The sequence below is a fragment of the Corvus brachyrhynchos genome, unplaced genomic scaffold, assembly GCF_000691975.1.
Source record: "Corvus brachyrhynchos isolate BGI_N302 unplaced genomic scaffold, ASM69197v1 scaffold62, whole genome shotgun sequence".
In the NCBI taxonomy this organism is placed as follows: domain Eukaryota; kingdom Metazoa; phylum Chordata; class Aves; order Passeriformes; family Corvidae; genus Corvus; species Corvus brachyrhynchos.
This window is the reverse complement of record NW_008236629.1, coordinates 1,848,691-1,861,953: the sequence shown is the minus strand read 5'-3', so window position 1 is coordinate 1,861,953 and position 13,263 is coordinate 1,848,691. Positions and strand designations below refer to the sequence as shown.

General features: G+C 41.6%; 1 protein-coding gene across 1 annotated transcript; it reads left to right on the top strand.

Moving 5' to 3' along the window:
* The first annotated feature begins 435 nt into the window (after positions 1-435).
* On the top strand, positions 436-12,783 carry TPH1 (tryptophan hydroxylase 1). Its single transcript, XM_008644250.2, has 11 exons — positions 436-520; positions 2,212-2,349; positions 3,300-3,483; positions 4,848-4,948; positions 5,632-5,699; positions 6,973-7,169; positions 7,618-7,753; positions 8,262-8,388; positions 9,498-9,593; positions 10,000-10,133; positions 10,454-12,783. Exons 2-11 carry the CDS (start codon positions 2,230-2,232, stop codon positions 10,626-10,628), a joined length of 1,338 nt encoding a protein of 445 aa, XP_008642472.1. The 5' UTR covers positions 436-520; positions 2,212-2,229; the 3' UTR covers positions 10,629-12,783.
* The last annotated feature ends 480 nt before the right edge of the window (positions 12,784-13,263 follow it).

Sequence of the window (13,263 nt, the reverse complement as noted above, 5' to 3'; positions counted from 1 at the left end):
GTAAATGGTGTGCATTTGGCATTGTAGGCATCTCCATTTCTCTTGTCCAACTTCTAATTCCTAAGTTAGAGGTCATTTCTAGGGCTCAATATAAGAACATTCTGTGTTTTGTTGTATTTTCTTCATTGATCTCTTAAACACATAACTTTACAGATGTTGTCACCTGATCCTAGACACAGTGTAAGTTGCAGCAGCAAAACATGAAAGAAGAACACTCGTTTTCGGTGCAGGTAGTCTGTCCCAGCTGTGCACCTCATAACACTGCATGCAACTGTGCCAAATCTCATAAAGGCTGATCTGGGCTTAAGTCAATGCTCCTAAATGTGGAGTCAAGCCAACATGCTGCATATTAGCCACTTACATAAACCAGCCCTACATTCATTGCCTTCAAAGACTGCCACCTAACTCTACTTGTAACAGAGACTTCTTTGCACACAGCATCTCCTACAGCTGTATCATCTGAACAGGATTTGGCTCACACAAATGGCCTCTCTACACTTGAGACAACGACCAATGACCTGTATGTAATTGTGGTGCTCCTAGCTTTTCCTTTTCTGCTTGAAGTACCTTTGCTCAGTGCCTGTTCCTGGCTCTTGTAATTGTGATCTGACACTGAAGTGAGCTGGGAAACCTGCAGGCTGCTCAGCTGAACCTGGACTGGGCCTGCCAAACAGTTTCAGCAGAGAACTTGATGTCTGGACTCAAGCTGATGGTGTGGTGTGATGGTCTGACACTATTGTCCAGGCTCATCATATCGTGGCAACTCATTAGAGGTGGGAACCCAGTCAGAAATCCAAATATTTTCATTAGCATCAGTGGGCTTGGACCTTTTCCATAGGACACAACTTTGGAATCCCATGCCTAATTACCTGCTTGAAGCCTTAAAGCAGCATCAAATATCTGCCTCATTGTAAATCACTCAATCTAAAATGAAAGTAATGTAATTATTTTGTGAGGCAGATTTACGTTCTTAATCTGAATGGTGAATGAGAACATTTTGATAAAAGATAGGTAAAAGCTGGTTTTTCTTTTCAAAATTCTCAGTTATAGGTAGAAACATTTAGCTGTTCAGCATTATCTATTTTAAAGAGGTTAAAGCTGGAGAGACTGTAAAAGGGAATCAGTGGAACCGGTGCATTTTGATTGCATTTTTGTTTTGCTCTTTTCATTTCTGAAAATGTCCCAAGATAGTGATATCTTTAACAGCTGTGTCAGATCAAAAAATAATTCCAAATAGCAATAATGTGCCTTCATTGTTCCTCTCCTCTTTCTTGCTGACTCATTCAGAAACCTCATCTTTTATTCTTTCTTTTTTGCAAGGTTTGAAGACATATGAGAGACAGGCTCTGCTTATAACCCTTGTATTTTTTCTTTACTTTGCATTTTCCCCATTCTTCACTGTTTCAGTATTATCTCTCTTTATGGCCTGGCTACATGTAGCTAAGGATATGGTCTGTGATATCTGCTGATTTCCACACAGTGAGGAGCATGACCATTAGTAAGGTACAGAACCACACAGTCTGACAGTGTGGGGTGTCTGAACTTTTAGTGTGTGATTTGGGTGATTATGCCAAGGGTTTGACAAACGAATTAGGGGACAAAGAAGATGGAGCAGCTTGGTTGTGGTTGATCAGAGAGGGACTGTCTCTATAACCAGGAGATTCCGGTCAGCAAAACATTTTACCTCTTAAGTTTGTCTCCTTGCCCTATGAAAACAGTGTTTTACAGTTATGTAACAAGAGAAAGGCAGTGATTTTTCAGTTCTGATCTACTGAATCCTGATTCATCTTTTCCTACCTGTGTCCTGTGGGATTTGGATTATTCCCTTTGCCAGTGTTCACTGAACTTGCTAACAAGTGTTTTGTTCAATGTACTGTTTCTGCTGACATCTTATTGCTCCCCTTCCTCCCAGTAACAATGCTAATTATAAACTATACATCGAGAACATTTTCTGCATCCTACTGAATAACTAAAGATGTCCCTAAAATCGTTCAACTAAAAGAAAGATATCTTGGTATTTCAATCTCTCACAGATTCTATGTTTGCCTAACTTTATTCTTGTTATTGTGTAATGATTTAATTCGTAATTGTCCTTTTGTGGTTGATCAGTCAAAGCACAGCATTACCCCAAGACAACCTGAAATGTGAAAAGTTACACTTTTTGCACTGCTATCCATTCAAACCATTTTTTTTTTGTTTATTTGCATCTAGTTAAATAAGTCAGCTTACATGATGGTTGAAGATAATAAAGAGAATGAAGACCATGCATCTGAAAGAGGAAGGACAGCCATAATTTTTTCCTTGAAGAATGAAGTTGGAGGACTTGTAAAAGCATTAAAACTCTTTCAGGTATGTATGTGATAACCATATTGCTACAGCAGCTCTGTGCTTTTAAATTGTAAGGGTAGTTTTGGAACACACTAGAATTAATTAAATCCATTTAATAAGGATTCTTAACCTGGCTCCCACTTTGCACCCAAAATTACCCATGAAGGCAAATTTATGCCTCAGAAATTAGATGATGGTTGGCTAAAAATCTTACCTGCACTGACTAAACACTGAGAGAGGTTTGCCTTTTCCCCTCATGACAAGAGGACTGGCACTCGACGTTTTGGCAGGGAATAACAGGTGGTCTGAAGCCCCTGCTGATGGCAGGTGGACACTTGGGGTGTCAGCCTGTGTTGAGTGCAGTACCCTTGTCACACTGCCCAGCCAGGCTGAAGGTGACAGAGGAGCTGCAATTGCACAGCTACTGGGCAGGTATTGTGTGAGGAATATGTGCAGAGCCACTGTGCTCTGGTGTGTGGCCCTGCATGTTTTAGCCTGGGGTTTTCTCAATGTTCCTAATATAAAACACATGGTTAAATAATTTTTCAGATTAAAGAGAAGTGAAACTAATGCCCTGAAAACTACTGCTTTTAAATCCTTTGCACACTTGTGAGATAATTATATGGTGACTTGATTGGCATTTTGGTGAATTTGCTAATCAGCTTCCTGTGGGAAAGATGAAAGAAAAAGGTCTATGAATTTAAACTGCCTGACTGTGTCTTTATATGCTTCCTGAATGTAAATAAAACTGAAAGAACAGAGGTTCACTTTCACTTTCTTCTGAATAGAAAATCAAACCTTTTCTCCCCTCCAATAAGCAAACTGCTATCAAGAGATCCAATTAACTAAAACAGCTTCACAGAGGTGGTGAATAGCTCATGGCAGTAGAATAGCAGTTTGAAAAGATATTCTCATTTTTAGTCAATTGTTTTTAGTCCATCTCTTTGAGAACATTACTTCTTACCAAACAGGAGAAGCATGTAAATCTGGTACACATTGAGTCACGGAAGTCCAAGAGACGAAATTCTGAGTTTGAGATCTTCGTGGACTGTGACAGTAACAGGGAGCAACTGAACGAGATCTTCCAGCTCCTGAAATCCCATGTCAACATTGTCTCTGTGAGCCCAACAGAGCATTTCAATGTCCAGGAAGATGGTAGGTACAAAAGGCAGTTCTGATGAAAATACACTTCTGAATGTGTTGGTTTGAAATATTTTTATAGTTGTCCCCACCTGCATTTGTGTAGTGTGTTCAGACACCTGCCACCAGGTACCTGTGTCTTTGTTATGTGTGAGTCTAGTCTGGCTGACATGAGCAGGGCTGTGTTGTCTGCTGTCACCTGGGAGTTCAGGCTGTGTCAAGCTGTGTCAGGCTGCTGCAAATTGTGTGTCTGCTGTCTGTGCTCCTGTCCCTTCCCAGCACAGCCCAGCTGGCACCAGTGGGAGTCCTGCATCTGTGCAGGTCAAGGCAGGCTGGCCTGTAGGAAAACTCTGGGTGCAGGGCTCAAGTACACCACAATGGCAGAGATGTGATACTGACAGATCCCAGATTAGGTCAGACGCTGGGGAGAGTGGAAAATGGATTCTGCAATTTCCTCATGTAGTTCTTGATTTCATTATCCTTTTTACCCACTTTTAGTCATAACTGGCTACTTATATTTGTATGGAAGAGGTGCCTTTTACCTTTAGATACTACACATCCTGTTTACTTCTAATTCAAGAGATGCCCAAAGTTCAGGGCAGCAGGAAGATGGTCCCATGTATTTTTCAGTCATTGTGCTTGGGAAGGAGAGGTCTGGACTTCTTGGATAAAATGGCTTACTTTAGCTGTAAGTAAGGGGAAATTCAACCTAAACAGTCTCCTGACCTTTTAAAGTAAACTGAGGAGCATTGAGGTAGAAAAACAGTGTATTAACTGCTCTGCCAAGAGCTTGGCAAAAAAACCCTTTAGGCTAAAAATAACCCCAAAGTGGTCGGTAGCAAAACTGTAATGATGCACCTCTCTCAGGCTGCAGGGCCTCCTGTTCCTCTTCCTCCCAGACCCCTCAAGGCAAAGCTGGATGCTTCCCAGGTACCTAACCATGGAGAAACATCCATTTCCCACGGTTAGTAAAGCAGGATAGGAGGACTCTAACCTGCTCCCACTCTGCCCAGGGACCACAGGCAAATCGCTTCTGTTCTCCTTTGCACCATTTGTGCCCTAAAGACTCCCAGCAGCTGTACATGGGGAGACCTTGTCTCCATGGGATCCTCTAGATGCTACTCCAACAACAGCAAAGGGCCAGAGAAACCCATGTTAACTGTTTCCTTCCCGGAGGCTTTGGGGCTGGCTGCGCTCTGTAGGCAGACTGTGGCAGTGACCGAGGAGGAAGTGTGAGCTGGAGGCTGCTGCCAGATAGGCAGAGGACTCCCTTGTCTTATTCGTGCCCCTTTAATTTATAGATTGAGCTGTAACCACCATAAGTAGCGTTTCCTCCCTCGGTGTTATTAATAACCTTGTGGATTCCGTGCCTTCCCTAGACATGGAGAACATTCCCTGGTTTCCGAAGAAGATCTCAGATTTGGATAAGTGTGCAAACCGGGTGCTGATGTACGGGTCTGACTTAGATGCTGACCATCCTGTAAGTACTTTTCCCTCCCTACACCCAATCCATAGTTGGAAACATCCTTTGTGGAGCTGACTTTAAAAAATAGCAGCTTTTCCTCTTCCCTCTCCTCCCCCTCAATGGCGCCTCTGGGGGTCTGAGTACTTTCTCTTGGGGATTTCATGTCTCTTTCTTAGTTAAGACAAGACTGACTGAATTCAGTTCCTGTGCCATTCTGCAGGGCTTACTTGTGCAAGAACTCCAGGACTGGGCCCCGAGTGGTCACATACAAATTCAAAAATCTTAAAAAATAAAAGCTGTTTTGAGGCAGGCTTTCTTCCTCCTCTTTCTTTCTTCCTTACTGGAGAAACCAAACTGGTATTTGGGCAGTGCAAATGGGCAATTTGTTCTGTAATTCAGAATAATCAAGCAAGTAACTAAGTTTGTATAAATACTGATATGACTAAAATGAATCCCTGTCTACAAAATGTTTAGTTGCATGCATAAACCAGCTGATTTCTACTTTGGAGTATTTGCTCAGTTCCCATCTGTTAAACATTTCAGACTACAGCTACGAGTTTCCTGCCCTCTCCTTTCATTCTTACACTTCATACTTTCATATTCCCCAACTGAAGAAATGTCAAGTGTCCTGTTTTAAATTGATTTATTTATTATGGCTAGGAAACTCACTGAACTGTGTTTTCTTTTCTTACCACCAGGGTTTCAAAGACAATGTCTATCGCAAGAGGCGAAAGTATTTTGCAGACCTGGCTATGAACTACAAACAGTAAGCTTGAATTCTTCCAGAATAAGCCTTCTGGGTGCTTTGAAATAATAGCAGAGTGGACTGTGAGGAGCTCACCTTCCTGGGCTCAGGTCAGGCTGAGACATGCATGTTCAGCTCAGGAATCAGAGCCAAGGAGGTGAAAGGAAGAGAGATGTAAGGCAAGATGAGAAGGTAGATCGAAGCAGCCCTGGTCAGTCTGAGGAGGTGTGGCTTGGCCAGCTGCTCTGCAAAGGAGAGGGAGGGGAGGCAAATCCCAGTATACAGCCCAGTGACCACTGAGACTAAACTTTCTGGGCAAATGTTAATACTTGAATTTTCTTTCCTGGTTAAAACTAGCATGTGTGATGTGTAGATAAGAAGTTTTCTGTGAAAAGAAATTCTAAGAGCTTGTGTCTTTGGAGATGCTTCTTGTGGGGGGGGAGCGGGGGGTGGAGATCTTAAAGCAGTAAGAGTTTCATAACTCAGTGCTGTAAATTCTTTCTAAGCGTGATTTTCATGTGGCCTGATTGAATTTAGGTGTCAAGTTCCTCAACTGAAAACGACCTAGGAAAGGTCTGTATTTACAGTTCCACTGCACTGTGTGTTTAATACAACTGGTTACCACAGTCCCAAGCTGATTACTGGTAATGTGTTGTTGACAGAGATTCCCCTGGAAAAACGTTTTCCATGCCAGTTCCTTAGTTGGCAGTGGAAATGCAGCGTACACTTCCCTTGCCATAATCCCCTTTATTCAAGGTCCTGACGCCTCAACAGGAAAGAGAGACTAAAATTAATATGCTCAGAGAGGTACTTGTCTCCTCTGCACAGAGGTATGATTTTTACCTGATGTGTATATTGAGCTGCTGTCACACAATGTGTTGTTAATTTATGGAATTCTCTTTTCCTAAAACAAATTTAAAGGGTAATGGAAAATAATTGCAGACTTAGAAATCCAACAGGGAAAAGGATGTGTCATCAGCTCCTGAAGCTGTGAAGAGATTACACAGGTTTTTAAACCTTACTCTTGGCATTAAACAATTAAAACTGTTTACAGAAACAAAGTTTTAAGTGAGCTCAATGCAAAGACTCCTGACAACTGGTTAAAGTGAAAAAAAAGGCAAGTCCTTAGACTAAAAGCTTTCCAGGACATAGACCAGATCTCACTGTGTATTTGACAGCGTCTAATGCCAAGTGGCGCAGTCACACAGGAGTTAAATAGTAATAGTAGGTAAATTAAGTCACCTCTTATTAGCCATTTACTGAGGAATGTCCTTTCTTCCTCTTCTCCTTGCAGTGGTGACCCAATTCCCAAGATTGAATTCACTGAGGAGGAGATCAAGACTTGGGGGACTGTGTACCGAGAGCTTAACAATCTTTACCCAACTTATGCCTGCAGAGAGTACCTTAAAAACCTCCCTTTGCTCAGCAAACACTGTGGGTACAGGGAAGACAATATCCCCCAGCTGGAAGATGTGTCCCGTTTCCTGAAAGGTAATGTGCTGAGTTTCTAAAATGTTCTAATTTTCAAAATAAACCAAGGTCCACTGCAAATCCCACTGTTTTGTGGGCACAAGGGAACATCCTTAGTGACTTGTATTCGTTCTGGTCCTTTAGGAGGCCTTTTGGCCTCCTCTTTAATGTATTGTGTTTTCAATGCATACAGTGACATTTGACAGGCAGTGTCTGAAAAGATTTTTAGGGTTGGCTAGGGAGATACTTGGCTATATTGTTGATTCTAGGCATGGAATCCTAGGAAATCCATTGGCACAGAGGTAGGTCCATTTTAAAAAATGTTGCTCATTCTCAAGCCTACGCCTCATTTTCCCACGTGGTTTTGAGCCAAGGTAGTGCCGTGGCTGTCACCCAGTTCCAGCAGGAAAGCTGCCAACGTTGTGCCTCCTATGCTAAACTAACGTACAGTTTCTCTGCTCATTTTCAGAGCGTACAGGCTTCACCATTCGCCCCGTTGCTGGATATTTGTCACCCAGAGACTTCTTGGCAGGATTAGCATTCCGAGTTTTTCACTGCACTCAATATGTCAGACACAGCTCGGACCCCCTCTATACACCAGAGCCGTGAGTCATTTAATCTTGTGGTAGAATTTGAGAGAAAGTTTTGGATCTTGCTTGCCCAGAGCCAAGTTACTTAAAAGCTGTTCAAGAACACCAGCATAAAACTTATTTTTAAGGTGCTGAAGACTCAGCCTTCATGCTGAATGTAATGAAGTTACAGCATGCTGAAGTACCACCTTCATAAGTGCAGGATTTTCAAAAACACAACATGTTATTGGAGATCTCTTACTAATGTCACTGTGTGCACTTAGGTTAATAGCCAGTTGCCTCACAAATGGGGAGTTCAGATCTTAATTTTAGGCAACTTCATTTGAAAATCTGATTTTATGCCCTTTATATGTTGGTATGGTTGGTATGACCTGCTTGGCTGCTTTCAGATAAATGAGTGACACTTTTCTGTCCTTTGGATATTAAAGTTTAACGCAAGACATTGTATCTGTTCAGTGGTGCTGCTTTTTCACTTTGCCACAAAGACAAATCATGAGATTTCTTGTTTTGTTTCTTTTTCCAGTGATACCTGCCATGAGCTCCTAGGCCATGTCCCTCTTTTGGCAGAACCCAGTTTTGCTCAGTTCTCCCAGGAAATTGGTCTTGCATCACTTGGGGCATCAGATGAGGCCGTCCAAAAACTGGCAACGGTGAGTGTTTGAGTGCCTGGGGATTCCATCAAAAGCTTTGTGCTTTACTAGGCTGATCCCACTCCATCGAATAAATTTTGAGCTTTGTGTCAACATTACCCACACCAGCTGCTAGATCTGTGTGTTTCACTGGTCCCTGGATTTTAAAGCTTGTAAAAAATCTTCCATGCTAGGAAAAAAACCCCACTTTAAATTTGATATGACTGGTATTTTTCTTCACTCTAGTGTCAAGTAATGGTTCAACTTCGGTGGTAGACTACTTCTTGCAGACTGAAATTTTATGGTCTATTTCTTTCAGACAAAGTTGTCTTACTTCTGGGAACATGATTCAGTGATTTGAAAGTGTTCTATTTCTTTAACGTGTAGAATGAATTGAAATTACATGGTATTGAATGTGCTGAGTGCTAGCATTAGATATTTTTCAGTCAAGAAATTAAAATAATATAAACTAAATTAATTTTCTGGATATCAGTCTCTGGATGTCTTGGGAAAAGTATTTTAAGATTAAAAGTAAATTTAGATGAAAAATAATTGGTTCCAGTTATGCAAGAATTAGGTTGCTGATTTTTAAAATTTCTTTTCCCACCTCATGTAGCTAGTGGTAAAACTTGTATTACCTTCAGTGGGAGCAGAACTGAGCCATCTATGAAAATAGTGTTCCTTCCGGTATAGCTGCAGAAATCCTGAAATCCAATGAACTGAACGTCTTTAATTTCACAGGACACTAAGCAAACGAGAAACAAACTGTACTGGGCTGTTCTCACTCACAGATCCTTTCCATCCAGTGTTTCTTTTAAGCTGAGGCTGTGATTTCACGTCAGTATTTTTCAAAACATATTTACACCTCAGTGTTGCCACTGACATTAGCATCTTCCAGCCCAGCTGGGTGATCTGTAACATCCACCTTTCTCATGAGAAACATGCAATCCTGTGGTTCTTCACCCTTCCATTCTGGCTTTCCTCCTCTTTAAATATCTGAGGATAACTGGGTGATAACTATCTGATATTTGCCGCTATTTGATGCCACCTACAGATAGAAATGCTCGCATCTAGTTCACCACAGCATCTTTGATGAAGGCTGAATTGTTTGACTTCTTTCTCTGTTTCAGTGCTACTTCTTCACGGTAGAGTTTGGCTTGTGCAAGCAAGAGGGACAGCTACGAGTTTATGGGGCTGGCTTGCTCTCTTCAATTAGTGAGCTCAAGGTAAGAATGGCTACTGCTCGTTTGCCTCTTCTCTTTGTACCTCATTATTATTGCCACTGTTTTGCCCTGCTTTTCATGAAGTATAATTTCTTGATGTTAGAGTCTGAGTAACTATTTCCAGATTAAAGTTTTGTTAGTTTAACCAGATTCTGAAAATACTGCTTCTGTTTATACATGAGCCTCGTGTCTGTGGAATCCCTTTTCTCACCCGGACTGGCAGAATATGACCGTTCAGAATAATTCAGTTTGTTAGGCTTTAATCACTGTTCATCTGCAGATAAAAATTTTAAGATGCAGTGCACTACAATCATGTCACATAATCCTTTTTATTCACTTTGTTGCATCATCTTTCTCCTGAATTCTTTGGATGGTGATGTTCCTCTGACCCATGATAACACGTCACCAGCACTCACTCTCTGACAGTGCCAAAGTCAAGCCTTTTGATCCAAAGGTCACCTGCAAGCAAGAATGTCTCATCACAACTTTCCAGGAGGTTTACTTTGTTTCTGAAAGTTTTGAAGAAGCTAAGGAAAAGATGAGGTACAGATTTCCCTCCACACCTTTTTATGAAAGCAGATTTGATTTTAAACATCTCTCTGTAGCAGCACCAAACCCTTTTATTCTTATTAGTTTTGTAACTACTTTTCACAGCATTGGGATTTTGGTTAGTATTTTCTTGGTCTTCCATGTACTGGGTGGGAGATATATAACAATTAGAACTATGTTTAAGTAGTTTAGAAAAGTGGTTATTGATACTGGCTGCATACTGAGAATGCATGTGTGGTTTATGTCTTGTTTACAACACCCTCTTTTGGTTATAACACACTCTTTTTTCTTTTTTTTTTTTTTTACCTCAATAGAGAGTTTGCAAAAACCATCAAGCGCCCCTTTGGGGTGAAGTACAATCCCTACACTCAGAGTGTGCAGATCCTGAAAGACACGAAAAGCATCGCCAGCGTGGTGAACGAGCTGCGCCACGAGCTGGACATTGTCAGCGATGCCCTCAGCAAGATGGGCAAGCAGCTGGAAGTTTAACACCCTGTCAGCACCGTGGTGCAATCCAATTCTTCCCATTCCCCCACTGATTTCTTTCTAGGCATATAATGTGTTGTATGCAGTACTCACTCCTTTACACATGGAAGAGTGAATGGCCCATAAGAATAACAATTTTATCTTGTTGCTCTCTGTAAATTTCGTCACATAAATGCATTCCTCCATCCCCCTTAGATAAAAAATGTCCAGAGTTGCCTTTTAGAGGCTTGTAGGGGAACAGAGAAATTGCCTGACTGAAGAAAAAGTGTGATCTGTGGATCAGGACTGGGATCAGGTGCTGCAGGAGGTGGCTTACAAGGCAAAAGTGGAATAAATCCCCCTGGGGAAAATTCCATTTCTGACTCCAGCAGTCGGTGCTACTGACTGTATAGCATTGAAGACTTGACAGGGTGGAAGCTGTGGTAATTCAGTGTTTCTAAGTCTGTGCTACTAAGTTTGAAACTTGAATGATTGTAATGCAGGCATCAGGACACAAATAGCTGGAGGTTCAACATGATAAAAGGGACGGGTCAAATCTTGCTTTCAAAGGGATTATTCTTGCCACAAAGAGTTGCAAGTGTGCTGTTTGGCATGCGTCTAGTATAAGGCAGAGATACAGCTCTTGCATGAAATCCTAATTATGTTTATTTTAAGAGATTTGCTATTGGCTAAGTCAGGATTTTTGTTGCTGTCCTGGGTATTGCACCTGAGGGAAGACCTTTCCTTACAGAGATAATATTTGCCTTTTTCCTGACTGAATTAATTTAGCAAAAAATAAAGCAAGCCATCAAGCACTGATTTAGCACAAAGCCTAAAACCATTTCCAAATTGCAACTTAATATTCAAATAGCTTAACTGGCTCTAAAATAACATCAAAGTTTAAAATAACACCCAAAGTTCATAGATCAGTGTGCTTTATGTAAAAATAAGTATCCTGTTGATTGCTCAGTCGCTTTTTTGACCTACACAAGCTGCACAAAGATATGTTTAGTTTCTTCTTTACCTGGCCTGAACACCTTCATCCCGTATCAATCTAACTATAACTGAAAGGCCCAAGCATTTCATAGGAATTCTGTGGCTATGAAGGCAACAAACTACCTTGTAGTGTAAAGTATACCTAATTCCAGAGCACTTTAAAAGTGGTGGGAAGTATTTTTGCTGAATTGTCTGCATTGCAGAGTAGCAAACTTGCAGAGCTTCTGCTGCCCCTGTCCTGGCACGGACATGTGTGCAGGATGTGAGACATTTGAGTGGGGAATCTGATGTGCAGGGTGTATTTAATAGCACCCTAGGCACTGGTTTTTTCAGAGGTAGATCTTATCAGGAAATCCAGAAAGCGTGCTGGAAGAATGGTCTGAAATCTTAAATACACTGGAGATGCTAGTCCAGGATTTTGAGAACTTGAAAGGACTTTCATCAACCTCTGTGCTTGAAAATTAGCTTGAGTTTCATATGCTTTCTAGTAGGACACCTCTGCTCCATAAGCAATTGCCAGGCCAACCTTTCCAAGAATATTCACTGTTTAAATCAAGACTAGATTGTTGCTTCTGTGGCTATTAACCTGCTACAACTTTGTTTTAAAGAGCATTTAAGATGTAGAATTATGGTCTACAACATTTATGGCTTAGATTACACTTAATTTAAAAACAGATTTTAGGAACATTGTCTTTCTAAAGAAGAAACCTTCTTCTAAGTGAGTAGTAAGGGAGGATCTGTTTTGTCTGCTTCTGTGATAATAGTTAATATTCAGCTACAATTTTAACAACGTTGGATTTATGATGTTGAAATATGAACAGGTCTGTGTTACTTCAAGCCTTGTCTGAACTATGTCTACATTTCAAGTAGGAGTTCTTAAACTTGTTAAATTAGCACCTACTTTCAAATGCTTTGTAAAAACAGCAGTTGTATGTTTATTTGCACTTGTGTAACAAAAGTAAACTGCTAGAAGTACTACCAAGAAGACGCACTTCCACGGCACTAACAACGTGTATGTTTGGCTTCACCCATCCGAACCTTCTGTAAAACGGTGATAGTTTAGGTACTTAAAACCGTTGTGGAGGCTTAAATGTCAATGAAATAAATGAGTTGCTGGAAATTATCAAAATCCCCAAAGCCCTTTACTTCGGCACCGTAGCAATAAACACGAGAGGAAAGCTGATGTCTTTACAAAGAGTGTGATGGGTGAAGGTATGGTGTTAAGCGTCTTTGCAATGGGGTTTAATGTCTCTACTGACCCTGGGCAGCAGGTTTGTGGCAGAGCCCGCACAGCTCGGCTCCTGAGACAGACAAAGGTCTGCACAAGCCCGAACTTCTGCGCTTTGGGGTAAAACAGTAGGTTCCAGGGGGATATATGGGGTAGGCTGTACCTTCCCTGTACCCCAGCCCGTGGGGCAAGGAAGAGGGCACCACGCGGATAGAAGGAGGCTGTGCCCTCTGAAACCTCGGGAGAGAAAACCCCGCGGCGTGTGCCCAGTGGACTCTCTCCCCTTATTCGAATGAAGTTGCAGGACTCCTCTGTCTCCTTTTTGGACATAAACCTCTGAAGCTTGTAGATTTTCGGGACAAACACGAAGCGCTCGCTCCCGATTCGCGTCTCCCGGTGCGGTTCAGGCACTGCCCGCCCCTGAGCCCGCCCCGT